General features: G+C 42.3%; 1 protein-coding gene across 3 annotated transcripts in view; it reads left to right on the top strand.

The window, feature by feature from the left end:
* Nucleotides 1-22,498, top strand: part of CRELD2 (CRELD disulfide isomerase 2) — a 41,460-nt gene that overhangs the window by 5,619 nt on the left and 13,343 nt on the right. For all 3 annotated transcript variants that reach the window (XM_077468420.1, XM_077468421.1, XM_077468419.1), the window contains exons 2-6: nucleotides 6,877-6,959; nucleotides 7,158-7,268; nucleotides 9,429-9,520; nucleotides 12,299-12,475; nucleotides 13,313-13,408. In XM_077468420.1, the coding sequence (XP_077324546.1) occupies nucleotides 6,877-6,959; nucleotides 7,158-7,268; nucleotides 9,429-9,520; nucleotides 12,299-12,475; nucleotides 13,313-13,408 (559 nt within the window). The remainder of the gene's footprint in view (nucleotides 1-6,876; nucleotides 6,960-7,157; nucleotides 7,269-9,428; nucleotides 9,521-12,298; nucleotides 12,476-13,312; nucleotides 13,409-22,498) is intronic.

Below are 22,498 nucleotides of genomic sequence, written 5' to 3' on the forward strand. Positions count from 1 at the left end.
TTACACTCATGTTCAGGGTGTAACATGTTATGAATGGACTGGCCCCTGCACTTCCCTGAGTCCCCGATCTGACAGCTAGCGGGGATCTTCTCCACCAGCCCCCCCCCCCTCCCCCTGCTAGCTGTCGCAAATTTAAAAGAATGTGTCCGTGGCCCGGACGCTTCACTCATTCATAGTGTCATGTGTATGGAAAATTGCAAGGTCTTGCAGCCTTTGCGTCTGTCAGCTTGTAGTTTTCAATCTACCACCACTGTGGAGAACCATTGTAGTTCATTCTCTCTTCTTGTCCGATTGTATCTGCTTGCTCATACAGCATGTATGGGCACACGGATACACACTGACGGATCTGCTGGAGACCTGCATGGTACCAGCAATTTGCTGATTGCTGGTGCAATGCTTTACAGGCTCAAAAAAGAAGAAAAAAAAAACTTTTCTTTTTTTTTTTTTATAAATAATGTGCATTTATTATTTTCTCCCTTTTTTAAAAGTGAACTTATCCTTTTAAATTGGTATTAAAATCGGTAGCAAAAAAGTATTACATTTCAGCGCACTAATTCTTAGGTGTGGTGTGATTGAGATAGATAGGTTATATAAAAATAATGTTCTTTTTTTTCTCCCCTTTATCTTCATCTGGTTATTCGGCCAAGAAGCCTGTTATTTTTCAACTTTAAAAGACCAAGCTGTCCAGACAAAGTGACAGGTAGAGGGTTGAAACAAACCATTTACCACTGACAGGTGTGCTTACAATAGTCAGCTTTTATTAATTTATGTAAAACTGTTATCCTATAAGTAAAAAATAAAAATAAAAAAATGTTTGCTATAACTGCTAATATATTAATAGCTGGAGTTCAGTTTCAAATTGTTAGTCAAAGTAATCTAAATCTGTTAGTCTAACACTACCTTCTCCCCAGACTGAGAATGCTGCTGTCCAAAGATGTGTGCTTTACTACTTCATACAATGTGGCAGCATCCAAGGATAGGAAGTATAGCCATGCAGCCATCCCATCTAAGGATCTATTCACACCAGATGCAGTAAGACTGCATTGGGCAGCTATTTTGTCTCGATCCCACTGCAAGACAAGGCCTTGTCTTATATCTGGTCGGTTCACATGACAGCATTTGGCAGTTATCTGACATACTGGGATTGATTTAGTAAAGGCAATAAGGCTGTTTGCTGCAAGGGTACCTTACTTGTTGGGTGGACATTGAAGGTTTTATAAGCTTAGTCCTAAAGCGCCCTAAGATTTATGACTAAGGGCAATTATAGGAAGAATCTTATCTGGAGAGTAATTGCTTCAAAGGTCTTCCAAGAATGGGTTGACATAAAACAATGTTGCAGCAAACTGCAACTGAAAACTCAGATCATATTTAAAAATGTGCACTTTTATTTTATGAACTTTGCTAAAAAAAAGTCTGTCACTATGCTACAATGTGCTCTTGTGCAGCCTGCAAATTTGTGGCAAAGCGATAATGTTGAATTTGAGAAGAAAGATGACACCATCAACAAATGACCATAATCTTCCAAACTTATTGAGCACTAAGTAAAATACATATTTCTTTAATGTTTTTAGATAAATTAGGCAAAGTTTTTTTTTTTGCCAAGGAACTTACAGGGTCAGAAAATACTCTGTCTCTCTATTCGGGAAAAGGTTACAAACACAGGGCCCAGAACAGATGTCTGCTTTGCTTACTCCTTGTTTCATAGTTTCATAGTTAGTTAGGTTGAATAAAGACACCAGTTCAACCTGAGTGAGTGTCTACAATTGTCCCTATCCCTGTACATTGCACACTCACATTGGTCCCTACCCTCAAGGAGCCCACAATCCAAGGTCCCCATGCATATACTAGGGACAATTTTGGACAGAAGCCAATTAACCTACCTGCATGTCTTTGGATTGTGGGAGGAAACCGGAGGAACCCACGCAGGCACAGCGAGAACATGCAAACTCCAGGCAGGTAGTGTCGTGTTTGGGATTCGAACCAGCGACCCTTCTTACTGCTAGGTGAGAGTGCTAACCACTACACCACTGTACTGGAAGGTGTAACCAAAATTGTAACCATTCTTTTCCTAAGCATAGTTGTGGAGAATCCAGGTTACATTCACAGCAGAGTCACCTGGATAACAGAGTGCAGGATCCACATTTTGTATACCCAACCACTTTGTTGACATGCAATTTCTACAATTAAAAATTCTCGTGAAGTTTCTCAAGCTCCCTGTAAATAAGGCTGCATTTAATATTGGCAATTTTCAGAGGCCTCGTCACCCACAAATACAAATCCGTAGAAGAGATTCATTGTTAATGGCCATGGCCTGTCTCTTGGAATATTTAGCTGGTTATTCCATAACCACCGACCAAGCTAGTATTGATTAATTATGGTAAAATCACTGGTTCTTCCATAAGACCCCCAATAATAATAGTGAAACAGTGGTCTGCATCTACCTCCACCAGCAGGGCCAAAGCAAATTTTTTTTTTTTTTTTGTTTAGATCCTGTCCTTTGTCCTCACTGGGAAATCACCAGCCAGACATGTCAATGGCTCCCTTAGATTTGGAAAGTTGCATAGTTGCTAGAACAGGTCCACAATCATTTTGCTTCCATGGTCCCGGCATCACTATTTTTCTAAAGTTTCTCTATATCGCCTTGCATGTTCACCGAATGAGATAGTAGATGGTGGATTTGCCCAGTTGAAATTCAAATGGCTTGTAAACTAAAATAAAAGGGTTTATTTCTAAAAACTGAGTATTTGTGTCTCTGCAATTTAAATGTTGAAAGCACACTGGAGAAGCATTGAAGTTGTATATTGCCTTTTCTTCTTGCTCCCCCTTTTCCATGAAGCTGTGAAATGCCACCCATTATCTCATCCTATACCAATTGCAACATTGTGGTATTGGCCTATTGTACACAGCCAAACTTGATCTTGCAGACTGACAGATAGTCCAGGCCTGACTGTCACTGGTCAGGAGCTCTCGCCAAATGTATTGCTGAGGCAATGAATCTACCTGATTAGGCTGGACTATCTGCACTATAAAACTGTGGGCTGCTCACCCTTCTCCCTCCTCCTCCTCTTGTGCCTTCAGTGAAGTTACAGCCCCATCAGAGCTGCTTTTATGCCGCGTACACACGACCGGACTTTTCGAGGGACTAGGTCTGACAGACTTTCAACGGAGTTCTGACGGACCTTCCGAATGAACGGACTTGGCCACACACAATCACACCAAAGTCCAACGGATTCGAACGTGATGACGCATGACTGGACTAGAATAAGGAAGTTCATAGCCAGTAGCCAATAGCTGCCCTCGCATCGGTTTTTGTCCGTCGGACTAGCATACACATGAGCGGATTTCTCGGTAGGAACTGGGTCCGGCGGAGCTCTGGCGGAAAAATTTGAAACATGTTCCATTTCTAAAGTCTGTCAGACTTTTGCAAATCAAAAGTCCGCTGCAGCCCACACACGATCGAATGGTCTGCCGGAATCATTCCGTTTGACTTTTAAAGTTGAAAAGTCCGGTCGTGTGTGCGCGGCATTAGTGATGTAAAGACATTTAAAGTAACATTACATACAGTCTTTTTCCTTTAATGAAGGAATCAAATAATGATTGCATTAGAAACCCTGAAACAAAGCTAGTTAAAATGCTGGTAGGTAGCCCTCCACAATGTCCTGCACCACCCTGTTGCTCATTCCTTTAAACCTGCAACTCCAGATCAAAATGATCTTTTTCCCTGTTCCTGATCCTCTGCTTTTAGAGAATATGATGGCTGTCTGGCTAGAATTGTAAAAGTGATCCACACTATGGTGTTGATTTACTAAAACCAGAGAGTGCAAAATCTTGTGCAGCTCTGCATGGAAATCAATCAGCTTCCATTTTTCTGTCAAAACTTAATTGAACAAGCTGAATGTAGAGGCTGAATGGCTGTCATGCACAGCTGCACCAGATTTTGCCTCTCCAGTTTTATTAAATCAACCCCTATGGGCCATATACACCTTCTCATCCCACCTCTACTCCTGCAGTTTTTACTTTTTTCTTTTTATGGATAGTTAATTTTATTGCTTTTTATTTTTGTTCTTTATCACTCTGTGATATTATGCTGCATCATTTGTGTCTTTATTGGCTACAGTGTGTTTCTATGCAGCTTTTAAAAAAAGATGCATGGAAATTATGTCTATAGCGATGCCCTAGGCACACTGGCTACAGGGTTGGGACATTAATGAGATGTTCAATGAACATCTAACATAGTTGTCATTTTTGAAGGATGTAATTTCTGTTCTACCTGTTTTTGACACTGTCATCAGCAGCACCACTGGTGACTGGAGCATACTCCCTTAACGCTGTGAAAGGGTCATGGGAATCCCCACCCTTCTTCATCTACTTCAACAGTAGGCATTCTGCATCTTATTTTAGGAAAGCTCTGTATGCTCGGCTATGGTTGAGCCATTTGTTATACTTTATACTCCTTCCTTGGGGCACCATGAGCCCACTCCCATTTTTATCTCTGTATAGCCTTACCCAGAATGTGCCAAATTAACCCATTGTTTGCAATCCTTCCTTGGGGCACCTCCTGACCTACAAGGTTGACCGAAACCAGTCTACTGTTCTCTTTCCAAGTTAGGATCTGACCTTTCGTTGACTTCCTGAAGCACTTGACACTGCCCAAAACACTGGTCTTCGTGCACACCCTAGTGATTTTACTTGGCATCCCCATTGTGGAACACTCAGGAGACTCTTCTGATGAAGGTATGTTTTCTGGACTCTTGCAGTTTGCACCCTTCTGATGGCCCTGTTACCTGCAGGCCTCACCTGGAGAGTTCCCAGGTGTCTAGAGCTGGTATTCCTGAGTCGCCAACTTTCAAGGATGTTTATCTCTGGTCCTTGTTATGGAAGTCCACTTACTTTTTATCTTTAACTACTTCCCCATCTGTCAAAGAGATACCCCCTTCTTCTACTTTTAGGATTGTTAACGTAGTTTTACGGAATGCCCTTCTAACATGTTCTTCCCTGGTCATGTGGATTTAAAATATTCCAGATATCTTGGATTGATGTGTCCCCATGCTTCAGGCTTCCCCAGAACAAACAGTTCTTGTTTCATTGAGTGATCCTTGTGTAAATTGTTGTGACCTGGATTGCATTTGAAATCTTCTGACCAATGCAGGACTTTTACCTCTTGGAAGGTTTGGAAATTATCCCTGTGATGGGTCAAGTGACCTGGTCCCTATTCTGGACTGTGCTGAGTACATCACTCCTGGTGCAATGCATTTTCTAGAAATGAGGAGTCGCTTTCTGGATATCCTTAGTCACTGCTCCACACAGTGAAAGGTGAGGAGCTAGTATTTGTTTTCTCCCATTTTCTTTATTAGTGGGACATTTCCTTGGCTGGATGGCCTTATGTTTCCCCAGTCTATCAGCAGATGGATTTCACAAGGAGCCTAGCAGTTATCCCCTGTAGAGGGTAGCATAAATCCAGAGGCCTTTGCTGGATGCAGTTATCAGGAGGTCCATCTTTTTCAGCTGAATAGCTACCACATGAGGGAGTTCCCTTGGGTTCCTCCTTCATTCCTGCCTCAAAGCAGGTGACTGTTTATTGTAGCATGAATCTTACCCCTCACTTGGTCAGTATGTTGTTTACTGTTGACCATGGTTTGTTGGGTCTAGATCCCTCCTGATTAGTTAGGGTTTACTCCACCTGTTATTGGTAGTTTGTTGATTGACACTCTTTCTAGCAGACACATTTTGTTTCTTCACATGGTAGTTTCTCCTTTTTTGGTGATGCTTTCTCTGCCTGGTCTGGAACACTTCTTCATCTTCTGTGCTTCCCATTGGCTGTGGAAGTTCCTCTTGCAGAGGGTGTTACCTCACTACTCCTTGATTCATGCGTTGGTCCTTCAGAATGCCTCTGATACAAATTGATAAAAAAAAAAAATCCTATTGGGCCTGTCAGTGGCTCTTGCACACCCCTCAGTTGGACTGATTTTGGATGTCCCAACTTTTCTGAATTCCTGTGTGTCTCCTTAGATGATGGAGAAACTAATATTTTTTTACTCACTAGATTTAGGTTTAAAACTTAACCAAAGACCCATTTTTTTTTTTTTCCCTCTTTCTTTCAGTTGAGAATCGAGTAAGCAAGGGCTAGGACCTACAATGTGGTGTGTGGTTTTTTTTTTTTTTTTTTTACTATTTCTAGTTGAGGAGATTTCCCTTCAGTTATTGTCCTGGAGATAGAGCATGAATTAAGACAATTCATTCCAAAGTGATTGAAATTTTACACAATTGTCACTAGGAGTTTCTATTGGAAGATTTTCTACTCCTCTTCTGTTTCATGGACAGCACTAAATTTGGACTTTCCTTTTTACTTTCTCTTACATTGCAAATTGTTAAAAGGACAAATAGAGAAGGTTAATCTGCCCATCAGAAACATGGACAACAATGAAACCCTGTCAGAGGTTCTAGCCCTCTCTTCCACCCCCCCCCCCCCCAAAAGAGTTTTTGCTTTAGATCTACTTTTGTTTTATTTTCTTAGGGTCGGGGTTCAGGCAAGAGTTAATTCTAGGGATATGTTAGAAGTTATAGACACCCCGATACCATGAGAACTACTAATGCTGGTCTCCTGGCTCCAGAGAGTAATGCTTCAAAAATATGGAAACCCAGCAGGTGAAAATGCCAGCTAGACTCCATAAACTAAAGTATAAATTCAGTCCTCCATTATCATATGAACTTAAAATTTTAAATGCAGGTAAAACTAATAGCAGAAACTCTACAGGGCTCTCTCATAAAAACAAAATAAAAGTAAATGTGTTGCTATAGCAAAATATCAGCTTCCAACACTCATCTGAATTGTGCAGCTGGAAAATTAACTGTATATATATATTTTTTTCTTTATAGGGTCTTGAAAAGACATCAAAACAGAATTTTGGAGGAGGGAACACTGCTTGGGAAGAAAAAACTTTATCAAAATATGAATCTAGGTACTGAAACATTAACCATAAAATATATTATTGCAGGGGTATTCAAACTCATTAAGCAGTTCAGTTTAGTATTGGAAAAATATGTTTATTCGTTCATAGTTTGTACCATCTGGAAGTGTAAAAAGGGTATTATATATTCTAATATTTATTTGTTTCTATGGTGGCAGTCATTTACTTATTCTTGTGTTTTTCTTACAGCGAGATTCGCCTGGTGGAGATTATAGAAAATCTTTGTGACAGCACTGATTTTGAATGCAATGTTATGGTAGAGGAACACGAAGAACAGATCGAAAAATGGTGGTTTAAGATGTAAGCTGTGATTTTATTTTTTTAGGGGAATCCTAAATGTTTCTAATTTGTTTGAATGCTCAGACACAGGCTGTAAGGTAGATTAGGTTCGTTCATACTTGCTTGGTATAGTGATTATATTGATGAATGGGCCATATCTCAAAGAAATCGATTGCAATAAATGGATCAGTAAATAAGTGTTTATATTGACAAGACATTATTGGTCCTGGTGAAAAATCTGGCTAAATTGGTACTTGTAAAGCACACATTTTCAGTCCAAAGATCATTTAAAAAATCAGTAGTCAGTTTGGTTATATGCATGGATAGAATGACACCCATTATATGAAAAATGTTTGTGTGTGATGTGGAGATGATCCTCCCATTATTAGCATTTGCTAGCAAATAAACCTAAAAGTGGGTTGTTTTATATGCTCCTCATATTATTTAGAAGCTGTTTTGAGTCTGAATAATAATTTCTTTATTGTACATCATGGGACACAGAGCCTTAAGTAATAACTTAATGGGTATATAGGCACCTTCAAGTGATGGACACTGGTACACCCAATCCAGGAAGTTCACTCCCTATATAACCCCTCCTACTTCCAGGAGCACATCAGTTTTTTCGCCATGCTGGATTTAAATAGCCTCCATAGACCAGAACCATCCAAAGTGCCACTGAGGCCAAAGTGGATGGTACCTGGGCCTCGTGTCTGAAGCACGAGGTTTTGTCTGTAGCGCCTCTCTTTGTAGGGCTGGACCCTGGGACCCAGGGATTTGGTCATGCTACATTACCTAAAAGCTTTCCTGGTGGAGTGCTTAGAACTTAAGGGGTAAGATTCCCTCTTTTCAAGTCAAAGCGCACTCTACCAAGGAGGTTAGTGCTTCTTGGGCAGTGTGTCACCAGGCCTCCGTGGCTCAGATCTGTAAGGCCACAACTTGGTCTTCAATACATACATTCACAAAATTTTATCAGGTGGATGTAAGGAGGTATGGGGATATCGCCTTCGGGAGCAGTGTGCTGCAGGCAGCAGTTTAGGCCCTCACATCTGGGGGTACCCTGTGGGTTGTGTCTCCCTACCCTCAAGTAGCATTGCTTTGGGATGTCCTATTAAGTTATTACTTAAACACATGCCGACCGGGCCATAGCCGAAAGATGGCTACAGTGTGGTCGGCTTATTCTGAGTGGACGTCTGGGACGTCCTCACAGAATCGCGCTCCCACACGCCCCCTGGGGTGTGCACATGGGAACATCTGTGACCGCCGGGTCCGGGGCACCCGGCTCATCATAGATCATGGTAAACAACTGCTGATAGTGGCCGTTTACCACGTGATCGCTCTGTCAAACGATGGAGCGATCACTTGTAAACAAACTGGCGTCATGTCATGACTCTTTACTAGGGCTGCAACTAACGGCTATTTTCATAATCGATTAGTTGGCCGATTATTGTTTTGATTAATCGGTTAATAACTGTAAAAAAAAGGTGTGGTGTATAATTTAGTTAATATGTGAAGTTTAAAAAAAAGGCAATTTATTGTTAAATATCTCTATATGCAGTTGTAAATATAAATAATCAACTATATAGTTTAGGAGCAAAATATCTAATCCACTCTGAGAATAACAGACAGAAGAGATATACTGTATATATTAGAGGGGATGTATACTGTACATACTATTAGAAGAGATATACTGTATATACTATTAGAGGAGAGATATACTATATATACACTATTAGAGGGGATATATACTGCATATGCTATTAGAGGAGATATACTGTATATACCATTAGAGGAGAGATGTACTGTATATACTATTAAATGGTCAAATCTGGTAAATATCATCAGACTCATTAACTTTAACCCCATTTTGTTACTGGCCGATTAATCGATTATTAAATTGATTAGTATTTTCATAATCGATTGGTTGACAACTAGCATTTACAGAATGAATTGGCAATTTCCGCCCTGTTTGTCTTGGGTGTCTTGGGAAAGATTTTCCTTAAAGAACATGAAATGGTATGCAACTCTTCCCATCTCTTCATTAAAAAAAAATTTGTATGGGCTTCCACCACAATGTTATGTCACTGCCGTTTTTAAATATTACTAGCATTATTGATAGTTTGGTTATTTGACTTGTAATTACCATACCATAGTTTTTATTTTAATTTTTTTGTATTTTTACAGGAGGAACAAGTATCCTGATTTATTGAAATGGTTTTGTATTGGAACAATAAAAGTCTGTTGTCCTTCTGGAACATATGGACCTGACTGCTTAGGTGAAGTAGGGTAGAACATTCCAAATACGTGGAATATATTTTTGTATAGACAGCAAGTTTTCCAGGAATAAATGCATGCTTCCTTCAATTTTTATTATAATAAAATTCATAATAACGTACACGTGTAATGTTAAAGAGCCACCTAACATCTTTATGTCTCCCGGGCACTTCAGAGCCGATATATATTTGCACAGCTTCTGCAGCAGTTAAGAAGGGGTGCCCATCACAAGCTGCTTTTACTTTGTCCAAAATTATGATTTTATTATAGTGCAAAAGATCTGAATAGCTAATATTTTTACAGCAGTTCTATGGTAGATGCAGAAACGGCATGTGACCCAAGTCTATTATGTATATAAATATTCCATGTTTTCATAAATTAATCATTGTAGTACATTACCATACAAACGAGGTGGATGGAGGTACCCCCCTCCCTGCCACGAAATTGTATTCTGGCAGCAGCATCACTGCTCTCAGAATACACTGGTCAGTGACTGCAGCTGCTAATCAGTAAAAATTTTCCAGCAGGTCCCTTTTGACAGAAGTTGATCAAACAGTTGAATTCTGTTGAGCAGGGACAGCCAGACACATCAAAATGTATCCGGGCCATGCTGAACCAACCAAACTTCGACCAGCTTAAGCAAAGACTTTACAGTATTGGCCAGTTCAGTTGGTTTGCTAGACAAAAGATGTGTGTTTGAAAAACATCACCCCAACAATAAAATATTTTAAATTATTTTTTTCTTTAATGATAATGTAAGATAAAATCTTGACTGCTAGGTTTATTCTTGCAATTTAAAGCAGCAGTAAGCGTTTGCGGTGGGGGGGGGGGGGGGACGACTCTCCCTGCAAGGTAAAGGCATAATGAGCTAGTATGCATTGAATACTAGCATATTATGAAAGAGTTACCTTGAAACAAAGCCCTCCAGCGACACGCTGTCACCGCTGCAGAGGCTTTGATCTTAACTAGGTCTTTCTTCCGGGTTCGCGGGCTGCGGCCACTTGAATGGCTGAGCCACGGTCATGTGTGGCACAGAGCTTTGAATAAACAGCACAGGTATGTTGTTCTTTCAGAGCGCTGGTAACATCACCGGCTGCTGCTCAGTAGAATATCTTCCAAACGGTGCATTTATAAGCTTACCTATAGGTAAAAAAAAAAAGAAACGAGTTTACTACCACTTTAAAGTCAAGTCTTAGTATGGAAATCTGACTTATCAAACAACATGCTAAAATAAAATTACAAAATACAAGTATGTATTGCTATTTCAGTCATTGTCCTATTTGAATACTGAACTATAATTTTTTTGCTGGATGTGACTTAACCCAGCCATAGACGGTTATAATATTGGCCAGTTCAGCAGGAACCAGACGAAATTATGGGCAGGCTGATGGTACCAAAGCCAATCCATCGATTAACTTGGGTACAACCAACATGTTGGATTTTTGCATGCAATTATTGCCAGCAGCTGTAGCCTCTAGCAATAATAACTGTGTTCTCCTGGCAGGGTTGGCTCCCTGTGCCCCTCCCCCGCTGGGAGAACACAATAGCTCCACAGGAGGGAATCCCTCATCAACACTGACTGACTGTGTTGATGGGGGGGGGGGGGGAATCAAGCGATTTCAGTTGTTACCGCTGTTTGACACTCCATAAGAATGATATGCCCTCACTGCTTGGCCACACAGAAAGTGAGGGGAACTCTCCTAAGGTGGCAATACCAGCTTTTGTTGATAAGGGTATACCAAGAACAGTACACCTTTTTTTTTATTTTGATTTTTTTATTTTTTTTATTATTTTTATTGCATAAATGATTGAAAAGGCAATTTTTTTTTTTTTTTTTTTGTCTTCCCATTTAAGTGCATTAGCTTTATCTTTAGACACTGTTGGAATCTGTTTGCCTGCTCAAATATACTGAAAAGGTCAACAGTTTCTGTAGGTTGTACAATTTTTTTTTTTTTTTTTTTTTTTGATGATTTTAGGAGCCTAGTTATTCAGACAAAACTTAGTATGTGTTGGTTGACTTGACAGAAGTTCTGAGCCCTTGTACACACGGTCGGAGATTCCGACAACCAAATCCGACGGATTTTGTCCGAAACTGTTGTATACACACGGTCGGACAAAGTTGTCCGAAAATCCGACCTGATGACGTTATTTTTTTACGACGGGACTACGTTCACGCTAGTAGCCAATAGCTTTGGTGTAGGAATTTGATCTGAGCATGCGTGGCACTTTGTCCGATTTGAATTCTCGACACATGATCGGAGTATGTCCGATCTGAGCATTTTGTCGGAAAATTTTACCGACAAGTTGGAAAACTTGGTCCGTCGGATATTCTGACGGAAACAGTCTGATGTAGACCACACACTGTCGGAATATCCGACAAAACGGTCCGATCGGACACATTCCGTCAGAATCTCCGACCGTGTGTACAAGGGCTTAGACTAATTTGCCTACCTAAATAATGCTTTCATGGGCTCTAAGTACAGTACATATAAAGCTTTTATTTAGTACTATGCTCAGATGTATTATTATAAGCTGACAGACAGACAGCTGGTATTGTGATCAAATGATTGTGAACCAGGCTGATTGGTTCCCCAATGTTAATTGAGAACGGGAGTTTTTACTAACAGCAAAGTCTTACAGCTTGGAAGGTTACAAAGATTACAGCCCTGTAGCAAGTAATACCAAACCCCGTAAAGTTACATGTCGTTTTTTTGTTTGTTTGTTTTTTTTATTTTTTTTTTAAGAAAAACTAGGCCATTACATACTATGTTGTGTTTTAGCTTGTCTAGGTGGATCTGAACAGCCATGTCATGGGAATGGTTTCTGCAATGGTGATGGTACAAGAGGAGGATCCGGAACTTGTAGCTGCAAGGCAGAGTATACGGGACCATTTTGTCTTGATTGTGCAGATGGATACTACAACTCTGAAAGAAATGACACTCATTCTGTGTGCAGTGGTAATTGCTTTTTGCTTATTTGATCAATTCTGTAAAAAAAAAAAAAAAAAAAAACCACAACAACTTGGGAACCTATTAATAAAGAAGTGACTGACATTCCGCAAACATTCTCTGCTGGATAATTTTCCAGGTCCATGTGTTTTCAATAACCATGATAGATTCTCCACCAGAGAATATTTGTTTGGTGAAGACACATTCACTAAAGCATTTGTTAACCCAAAAAAAAAGAAAAAACAGAAACAGATCTTGCTCCCTTAAAGCATGTTATACAGCATAGTGCTGTGTTATTTGGCCCTCTGTATGCCCTAAAAAAAACCTGTCTGATCCTGCTATACCCTCCCATCTGCAAACTAATCACAATAATCATGGCTCCTGAGCCCTGACGCTGTGGTCCGTTTGCACGATTCTGTCATCTGCAGCCTGCTGTGTCTGTGTCACCTCTGTCCTCTTCCCTCCCCCCGCCTGCTCGTACCAGTGTCTCATAGCTTAGGCCATCTTTATGTAGAGCAACGTGGTTTTTTTTTTTTTTTTTTTCAGATCCTCAGAGTTCTTTGCCATGAGGTGCCATGTTAAACTTCCAGTGTCCAGTATGAGAGAGTGAGAGCGATAACGCCAAATTTAACACACCTGCTCTCCATTCATGCCCGAGACCTTGTAACACTAATGAGTCACATGCCCCCGGGGAGGGGAAATGGCTAATCGGGCCCAGTTTGGACATTCTCACTTAGGGGTGTACTCACAAAAAATTTCTGTATAGGAGGACAAGTATATTAACCATTGCTCAGAGTTCTATACTGCTGTTTTATTCAGCTTTGATTTCAATTCTCACTTTTCTAGCTTGCCACGAAGCATGTAAAACTTGTCATGAAGCAACAAATAAAGACTGCAACGAATGTAAAGACGGATGGAAAGAAGAAGATAAAAACTGTGTAGGTTAGTATCTCTGAATTCTTAACAAAGTAAACTAGTTTTTGGATGGACAGTATTTCATAGCATCATGTACAGCCTTTAGTGAAAATCCGCCAGGACTGGTGTAGAGGACATTAGGCCAACGGGACCGTACCAAGTGCCCCTTTTAAGAGTTAAGTCTACCTAGAACACATTGTCGTGATGGATCAATGCTGGTGAGATGTATCGTCTATTGGCTTGGTGATATAACTCACGGATATTGCTGAAATGATAAATGAAAATACAACAGAGAGCATAGAAATTAAAGCCTCTAATTGGTTTATGGAGCTGCACAGCTCTTTCTGCCAGAAGCCAAGAGGCAGTAGAAGGTGGTTACTACCCAAAAATCTACAGCTGAACCTTTTGTTTCTTTATCGTACATCACAGGACATCTTTATATCCATTATAATAGGGTTATAACGGGTGATTGGACACTGGCAAAAAAAAAAAAGACAGGAAATCCCTTCTACGGCTGGAATTCCTGAGGCTTTTCCCTCCTTGTTTATGCTTTCCAATATTTCTTTGAAATGTTTTGCATTCACAAATCGGCATGCATCTCCAGCACACTCTGGCTGTGTTGGTATAACTGACTCTTGTACACATGCCCTGGTCAACATCATCGGCCAATCAAGATGCCAAAACTCCTGAACCTGGGGAGATGAGAGCGACTGGTGAGAGATGTCGCAGCCACAACACTTGAAGGTTGAGATGAGTATATTCCAGAGTTTTTCTGCTTTAAGAGACTTAACTGATTACTCAAAGTGCAGAAGTTCCTATTGAAATCAGTGCAGTTATTGGTGCTCATTCATGACTGGGTTGTTTACGTGCACATGCCCATTATGACTGATGTCAAGTGTGAGGCAGAGCATTGAGGCAGCGGCTATCTTGGGACACACACGAGTGTAGGGGGTCCTGATAAAGGACACAAGCTTGGTGGGCTTGGGTGGAGTCCTGGAAATCTTTCAGACCAGGGGACTTGGTCACCACAGGATAGGAAGGGGGGGGGGGGGGCAGTTCACCTTGCGCACTACTGCATTGGTTGGTGCATCTGAAAGGCCTTCCTGTAAGAGTTCAGTCAAACAACTCCACAGCAGTGGTGTACATAAACCTTTAGGGAGGCACCAGAAGTCAGCTGCTCAGAAGGAAGTGGATCTAATCATATCTTGAGTGGTGTGGAAAATTGTTAGGTGGATTTTAGCCATCAACAACTAACTTGGGGGGATATTAAGCTCTTCAGCTAGAGGTGTTCAAGGAACTCTGCTGGAAGTGGTGAACCCTGGATGTGGATCTTCCGGCATCCAGGTTCTGTTAAAAACTGGAGAAATTCATATACAGGACCAGGCATCCTCAAGCTTTTGCGACATATGCTCTGGTGACACCATAGGATTACTTCTGCCTAATTTATGCATTCCTTCAGTTGAACCTTCATTTGCTTTACAGCAGTGGTCATCAACCCTGTCCTCAAGGCCCACTAACAGGCCAGGTTTGCAAGATAACTGAAATACATCACAGGTGATATCATTTGCTGCTCAGTGATTGCAGTATTCTAGTCTGCATGTCCCCAAGGTAATACATAAAACCTGGCCTGTTAGTGGGCCCTGAGGACAGGGTTGATGACCACTGCTTTACAGGATTCAGGTGAAAGGCATTCCAGTTACTCTGATTGCCCCAGGAGGGCATGGTACTCCAACATTGTAAACCTATCGACATATAAACCATGGACCCTTCCGGATCGACCTGATCTATTGTCACAAGGTTCAATCTACCATCCTTCTTTACAGTCGCTGGCTTAATTGGCATGACTATTGAAGCCAGAATCTTGAGAAACTGGGGAATTTCTGATTTGGTCCTTCCTACCCTACCCTAGTAAGGTGACTTCAAGGAAGATTTATTATATGACTTGGAAATATTTTTTTGCCTGGTGTGAGACTCTGGTGGGGGGGGTGTCTTCCCCCTTTGTCTGTATATTGTGCATCGCATCCTGGGTTTTCTCTAAGAGTCGATCAGGGTTTGTCCTTGAGCATGATAAATGGTCAGATTTCAGCCTTACCGGTCCTTTTACAGAGACCAATTGCTTCTCATTCTGGGTGCGTGCCTTTTGTGAACGGTGTCAAGCGTATTGTGTTAACAGGTTAGGGTTGATTCTGTAGGACTATAACTTGGTAGTTTGCAGAAATCTCCATTTGAAACCATCTGTTATATTTCTTCTAGTCCTTCTGACTTGGAAGGTTATTTTTCTAGTTGCCATTATTTCATCTTGAAGAGTCTCGGAATTGGCTGCTCAACCATTCCTGGTGAACCATGGGGACTAGGTGGTGCTGCACAGGAACAAAATATGCTGGTATGCTGGACAGCTGCTCCAATTGAACATGTACAGCTAAAATGGTGCTTAATCATAGCTAAAGTGCTACACATACAGTGTGTGTGTGTGTGTGTGTGTGTATATATATATATATATATATATATATATATATATATATATATATATATATATATATATATAAATTATTTATTTATTATACGCACATACAGTACAATATTGACCAGGCCAGAATTGAGCCAACTCCATTTTAACATATCAAATAAACAGATGATGACCCTTTTGGTATGTTAATCTTATGCAAGTCTACCTAGGTATGTGAGGTATTTCAAAGGGGACTTATTGATTAAAGGGGATACTGACCAAACAATATTTCTTTATCGTACATCATGGGACACAGGGCACCATAGTGCTATGTGGGTATATAGGCACCTTCAGGTGATGGACACTGGTATACCAAATACAGGAAGTTCACTCCCTATATAACCCCCTCCTCCTACCAGGAGTACCTCAGTTTTTTGCCAGTGTCTAGGGAAGGGCTTGACAAATTTGCTTAGAATCTAGGAGCCAGATAAAAACGTTAGGAGCCAGGTCGGTAACGGCGATCTGGATCTGTCCCTGGCCTGACACGGAGACGAGTGAGGAGAAGATGCCCCCCCCACCTGTCTCCAAGTCATTGCCCATAGCTCTTAGAGGGATATCTTTTTTTTTTTTCAAATGACAATTTTTTTTAAATTGCATTTTAGTGTAAATATGAGATCTGAGGTCTCTCTGACCCCAGATCTCATATTTTAAGAGGACCTGTCATGCTTTTTTCTATTACAACGGATTTTTATATTCCTTGTAATAGGAATAAAAGTGACAACAATTTTTTTTTTTTTTTTTTAAAGAATCGTGAAAAAATAAAAGTAAAAAAAATCTTAAACGTGCCCTGTCCCGCCAAGCTTGCGTGCAGAAGCGAACGCATACACGAGTAGCGTCTGTATATGAAAGCGGTGTTCAAACCACACGTGAGGTATCGCCGTGATCGGTAGAGCGAGCGCAATAATTCTAGCCTTAGACCTCCTCTGTAACTCAAAACGTGCAACCTGTAGAATGTTTTAAACATCGCCTATTGAGATTTTACAGGGTAAAAGTTTGTCACCATTCCACGAGCAGACGCAATTTTGAAGTGTGACATGTTGGATATCAATTTACTCGGCGTAACATTATCTTTCACAATGTAATGAAAAATTGGGCTAACTTTTCTACTGTCTTATTTTTTTAATTAAATTATTTTCCCCCCAAAAAGTGCACTTGTAAGTCCGCTGCGCAAATACGGTGTGACAGACAGTATTGCAACGGCCGCCATTGTATTCTCTAGGGTGTTAGAATAAAAAAAATATGTAATGTTTATAAGGTTCTAAGTAAAGAGAAGGAGATTGGCGGGCAGTGAAAACAGGCAGGGGAAGCTCCATTAGCATTGCTGGTTGTCATACCAACTGCCACGACAAGAGGGCGCCAGATTCCAGAAGGAAACATAGGACCGTAGAAGGCCTCAAAGCCGCGGCGGTGCGGCCCAACGCGATCACGTTGGGGGGGGGGGTGGGTGTGCACAGAGACAGGATACCCCCAGCTGTGCCGCGCCAGGTCGCTAATTCTAGTCGCAAATGCGACCCTGTGCCCGGGGTTTGTCGAGCCCTGGTCTAAGGTGTTGGTCACGAGTGAAGATGTTCTCTGAAGAGCTCCACTGTAGGGATCCTTGTGGATTTAAACAGCCTCCATAGACCGGATCCATCCAAAGTGCCACTACGGCCAAGGAGGATGGTACTCGGGCCTCGTACACGAAGCACAAGGTTTTGCCTGGACCGTCTCTCTTTGCAGGGATAGACCCGGGACCCAGGGCTTTTTGGTCATGCTCACATTGCCTAAAGCTTTTCCCGGTGGGGTACTAATACAGGTCCAAGGGAGTGAAACCCTGATAAAAAGGGGCCTGTTCCTTGAAGGTTTGCTAACGCAGCCCGCGTTACGCAGCCCACATTACGCAGCCCACAGTTTTTTTTTCAAACTTCCCGCTGCACCTCTCCCTTCCCTCCCCTCTCGCTCTGACGAGGAGCGCGTTGAATGCCGTCTGCACGTGCGCGGACTATGACTAGTGTTAACCAGAGGGGGAACGGGTTTAATGACAGAGGGGTTGTGGCTTACAGGGTGCAGCACCGTGTGCAGAACAGAAGTCCACGAGGAGCACACAGCACAGGCACTGGGGACAATGGAGATAGACGCTTCACAGTTATACAGTTGGAGCCTGACACACGGGACACAGGAGCGCTGGGGGCAAGTAAAGTTCCACAGGCATTTCCAGTACAGGAAATAACATTTAACACACAGCACTAAAACTGAACTTTATTAACAGCGTTGTCTTTTGCTAGACTATTTTCTCACCGAGTTGTGCATTTACAGACACCACAAGGGTTCCAAAAATTCCATCCCCAGGCGCTGGGAACTCCAGTCGTGCCTCCACCCTGTCATCCTCTCCTGATATACCAGATATGGCAAGCCAGGGTGAATCATTGGGACCAATTGATGGTGCAGATGCTTCTCACATCTCAGCCCCTGTATACGTGACTGAAGATGCGTTTTCCTCAGCCCTGCAGGGCCTAGAAGGAAGATTAGCTACTTTAATCCCATCCTCTATCCAAAAGGACCCCTCAGACCCCTTACTGAGGGAACAGTGGGTACACGATGAGGTGTTAACCTCAGGCGATCATGAGGAAAGGCAAACAGATTACTCCTCTGTGGAGGAAACCACGGTAGATGAATCTTTTTCAGCCTCGCAATCTGAGAAACTGCTGGTGCAATCTCTTACGGAGACGGTTCGTGCCTCTTTCAAGCTACCTTTAATGGAGTCAGCTGAAAGTTCTGTTTCTTCTTTAGGTTCCTTTAAAGCCCTCACAGCCTTTTCATGCGTTTCCTGTACATGCATTACTTGAAAAAACATATTTATGCTGAATGGGATCACACGGATAAGCATTTTCTTCCTCCAAAGAGATTCACAGCACTCTATCCCATGGAGGAGAAATTCACCAGAAAATGGAATGTACCAGCAGTTGACACTACGATTTCCAGTGTGAATAATAATCCAACTTGCCCAGTAGACAATGCACAAATGCTTAAAGATCCAACGGATAAAAAATTGGAATTCCTGTTAAAATCCTCTTTTCCTTGGCAGGGGCCATTACTTGACCTGCAGTTGCTTCAATAGGCATCTGTCAGTCCCTAATGAACCAGTTTAGACAGGCCCTTAAGGAGGTCCCAGCACAACAGGCCCGTGATTTGGACCAATTACCAAAGGCATTATATTTTGCCATAGATGCCATGAAAGACTCTGTTCACCAGGTGTCCCGCCTTGCGCTTGTGCTAGCACACATGCACCCTGTGGTTAAAAAAATTGGTCAGCTGAAGTACCTTGCAAAAGGCTTCTGACTAGTTTCCCTTTTCATGGGGATCGACTATTTGGGGAGGATTTGGACGAATTTATCCTAATGATTTCTAGTGGGAAGAGTAATCTCTTGCCAGTCAAAAGAAAGTATAAACATCCTTCATTTAAGCAGACTGTTTCCCCTGTGCCAGGGGCATCCGCCTCTAGGCAGTGGCGATGGCCTCCACTGTCATACTCTAGAGGAAAGCCTCAGGGTCAGGCCCAGGCAGAGAAGAAGACCTGGGGCTGGAAACCTGCAAAGCAGAATTCTAAAGCCTCATTATGAAGATGTGCCCCCCCCTCACCAGAGTTGGGGGGGGGGGGGGGAACTTCTGCAATACTCAGAAGTCTGGCAAGAGGAAAATCAGGACAGATGGGTCATCTCCACAGTGTCTCTAGGATACAGAATACAATTTCAGGAGTTTCCACCGTCTCGTTTTCTGAGAGCAAACATTCCCAAAGATCCAGGGAAAAGGCAAATCCCCGCAAGGTTTGGGGTTTTATTCAAACCTCTTTACGGTACCAAAACCAAATGGAGATATCCGACCCATTCTAGATCTAAAAAATTGAAATCAGTTCCTGAAGATCCGCTCCTTTAGCAAGGAGCCGATCAGGTCAGTAGTTTCTAACCTACAAGGAGGAGAACTTCTGGCATCTATCAACATCAGGGATGCATATCTGCATGTCCAGATATTTCCCACTCACCAAAGGTCACCAAACCCCTAGCCAGGTTAAGGGCATAACAGTCTTGGTGTACCTAGACGATCTGTTGCTAATAGACCAGTCAGTGGCTCATTTGGAGCAAAGCGTGCACATTACAACCAGCTACTTAGTTTGGATTCTCAACCTAGAGAAAAATCTTCCTTAAAACCGTCAAAAAAGGCAGGAGTACTTGTGTCTGATAATAGACACAGCCCAGAAAAACGTGTTCTTGCCGCAGGCAAAAATCAACTCCATAAGAGAGCTAGTGTGGATGGGCACGTCAAAAGGAGATCCCTCCATTCGCCTTTGCATGAAGTTATTATATTGCATTCTGGGCAGGCTTTAAAAGGACCCATGCGGCCATTTTCTTGTTCTTCTGGGCGCGTTGGCTGCCTACAAGGACCTGTGAGGAGGTCTCCAGAGAGCGCGGCCTACAACACCTGCGGAGTGAAACAATTAGAGACTCTGCCTTTCATCTGATCGCTGGAAAGACTGTGACCGGATTGGGAAGGATCCACAGTCACCTGTCGGAGCCATTAGGGGGGTCCCGGTTCATCTTGCGGAGCTGTGTGACGGAGCCGGCTGGTTAGAAGCAAGACTGAGTGAGTGCACCGGAGCGCAGCTGTTCCATTCTTCAGATCCAGTTTGGTGAGAGGGCTGCTGCCCAGTTTTCTAATGCACTTTCACACAGTGTTGCTGGGACCTGTAGTCCCACGGGAGAGAACTTAATAAAAGACAGAGTTTAAGCAGGTCTCAAGCCTACTCTTCACTGTACTTTGACACTGTGTTATCCAAAGCCAATTACACCGGAGGCAGTTACAGGTGTACAACTCTACAGGATTTGTTCTAACATTCACCTCACGTGTTAACCCTTGTTTGTTCCACTGTTGGATTACAATTGTTACAACACAAATGGCTAGCAGAAGGAAGAAGACTAATAGACTGCATCTTTCATTGCAAGGCCTTGCATCCTATTAAAGTAGGGGGAGTTCCCTAGTGGTGGTGTTGTACTATATTTATCTCTTTGCATTTTTGTATTCACCAGAGTGTGCTGGAAGTGGGAAGGTGCCCAGAGTAAGGTGTAGTCACTCTAAGCACTAGTCCCAATTGGAGACACATTCTCAGGGCTCATCCAAGACCAACTCATATGTACAAACTGTTGTGAGTATTCACTGTACTGTAGCACTACGTTGGTGGAGCAGTGCAGTTGCTATAATCACTGTTGAAAACTTTAAGTCTATGCTATATTCTTCAGTAAATCTGTTATTTACTTATAACACAGCGAGTTTGTGTTTATTACAAGAATGGAACCCGAAGTGTCAGAGGTAAGGGTAGCTCCACGTGTCTGCGATGGCCAGTGGGAAAAAGAACAACTTTGCATCTCCCAAGGAAGTAGTGCGCTACACCAGTTATCTGGAAAGTGGTAATGACAGATGCCAGCCTTTCGGCAGTACTAGAGAAAACAAATGTCCAGAGACAATGGTCAAAAGCCGAAAGAGTCTTGCCAATCAATATCCTAGAGATTCGGGCAGTGCGTCTGGCTCTGAAGGCCTGGACTTTCAGGTTACGGAATTTTCCTGTCAGGATCCAATCCGACAGTGCCACAGCTGTGGCCTATTTCAATCACCAAGGGGGCACCAAGAGTCTTGCAGTGCAGACAGAGGTGAACCATATTCTAACTTGGCCAGAAAGGAATGTTCCATGCCTATCGGCAGTCTTCATTCCGGGAGTAGAGAAGTGGCAGGCGGCTACCTGAGTCACCAGCAGTTATTCCCAGGGAAATGGTCTCTTCACCCTGACATTTTTCGGGCTGTTTGCCAAAGATGGGGGACTCCAGACATAGATCTTCTAGCGTCCAGATTCAACAGGAAGTTAGTCAACTTTGTGTCCAGGACAAGGGATCTGCTCTCATGCGGAATAGATGTGTTCTTCAGTTGCTGCCGTGACTTCTTTGCAGGATCAAGCTAAAAAGCCAGTAAATCTGGTAGCTCCAGCATGGGCCAGAAGGTCCTGATATGCATAAATCGTAAATATGGCGGTGGAGGATCCATGGTCCCTTCCACTATGGCCAGACCTGCTGTCTCCGGGGCCGATATTCCATCCTACCTTACGAATGCTAAATTTAACGGCTTGGCTATTGAAACCCACATTCTGAAGAAACATAGGCTTCCAGGTCAGTTATCTCTACTTTGATTAATGCCAGGAAGCCAGCTTTCAGAACTATATATTATAGAGTATGGAGGGTTTATGTTTCCTGGTGTGAATCCAAGGGTTGGCCCCCCCGGAGATAAATCAAAGGCAGAATTCTTGCTTTTCTACAATTGGGGGTAGAGATGAAGTTGGCCAAGTCTCAGCTTTATCGGTCTTATTTGAAAGGCCGCTTGCTACACATTCTTTAGTCCGGGGTTTTATGCAAGGGGTGATGCGGATTAATCCAACAGTTAAATCACCTTTGAGCCCTTGGGACTTGAACTTTCGTTTTTTCAGTGTTACAAAAACAGCAATTTGAACTGATACAGCATATTCCCTTAGTCCTTCTGACAAGGAAGCTGGTGTTCTTGGTTGCTATATCCTCAGCAAGGAGGATTTTGGAATT

Source organism: Lithobates pipiens, unplaced genomic scaffold (genome assembly GCF_037356315.1).
Source record: "Lithobates pipiens isolate NorthernLeopardFrog02 unplaced genomic scaffold, aLitPip1_a1.2 Scaffold_8, whole genome shotgun sequence".
Lineage (NCBI taxonomy): Eukaryota > Metazoa > Chordata > Amphibia > Anura > Ranidae > Lithobates > Lithobates pipiens.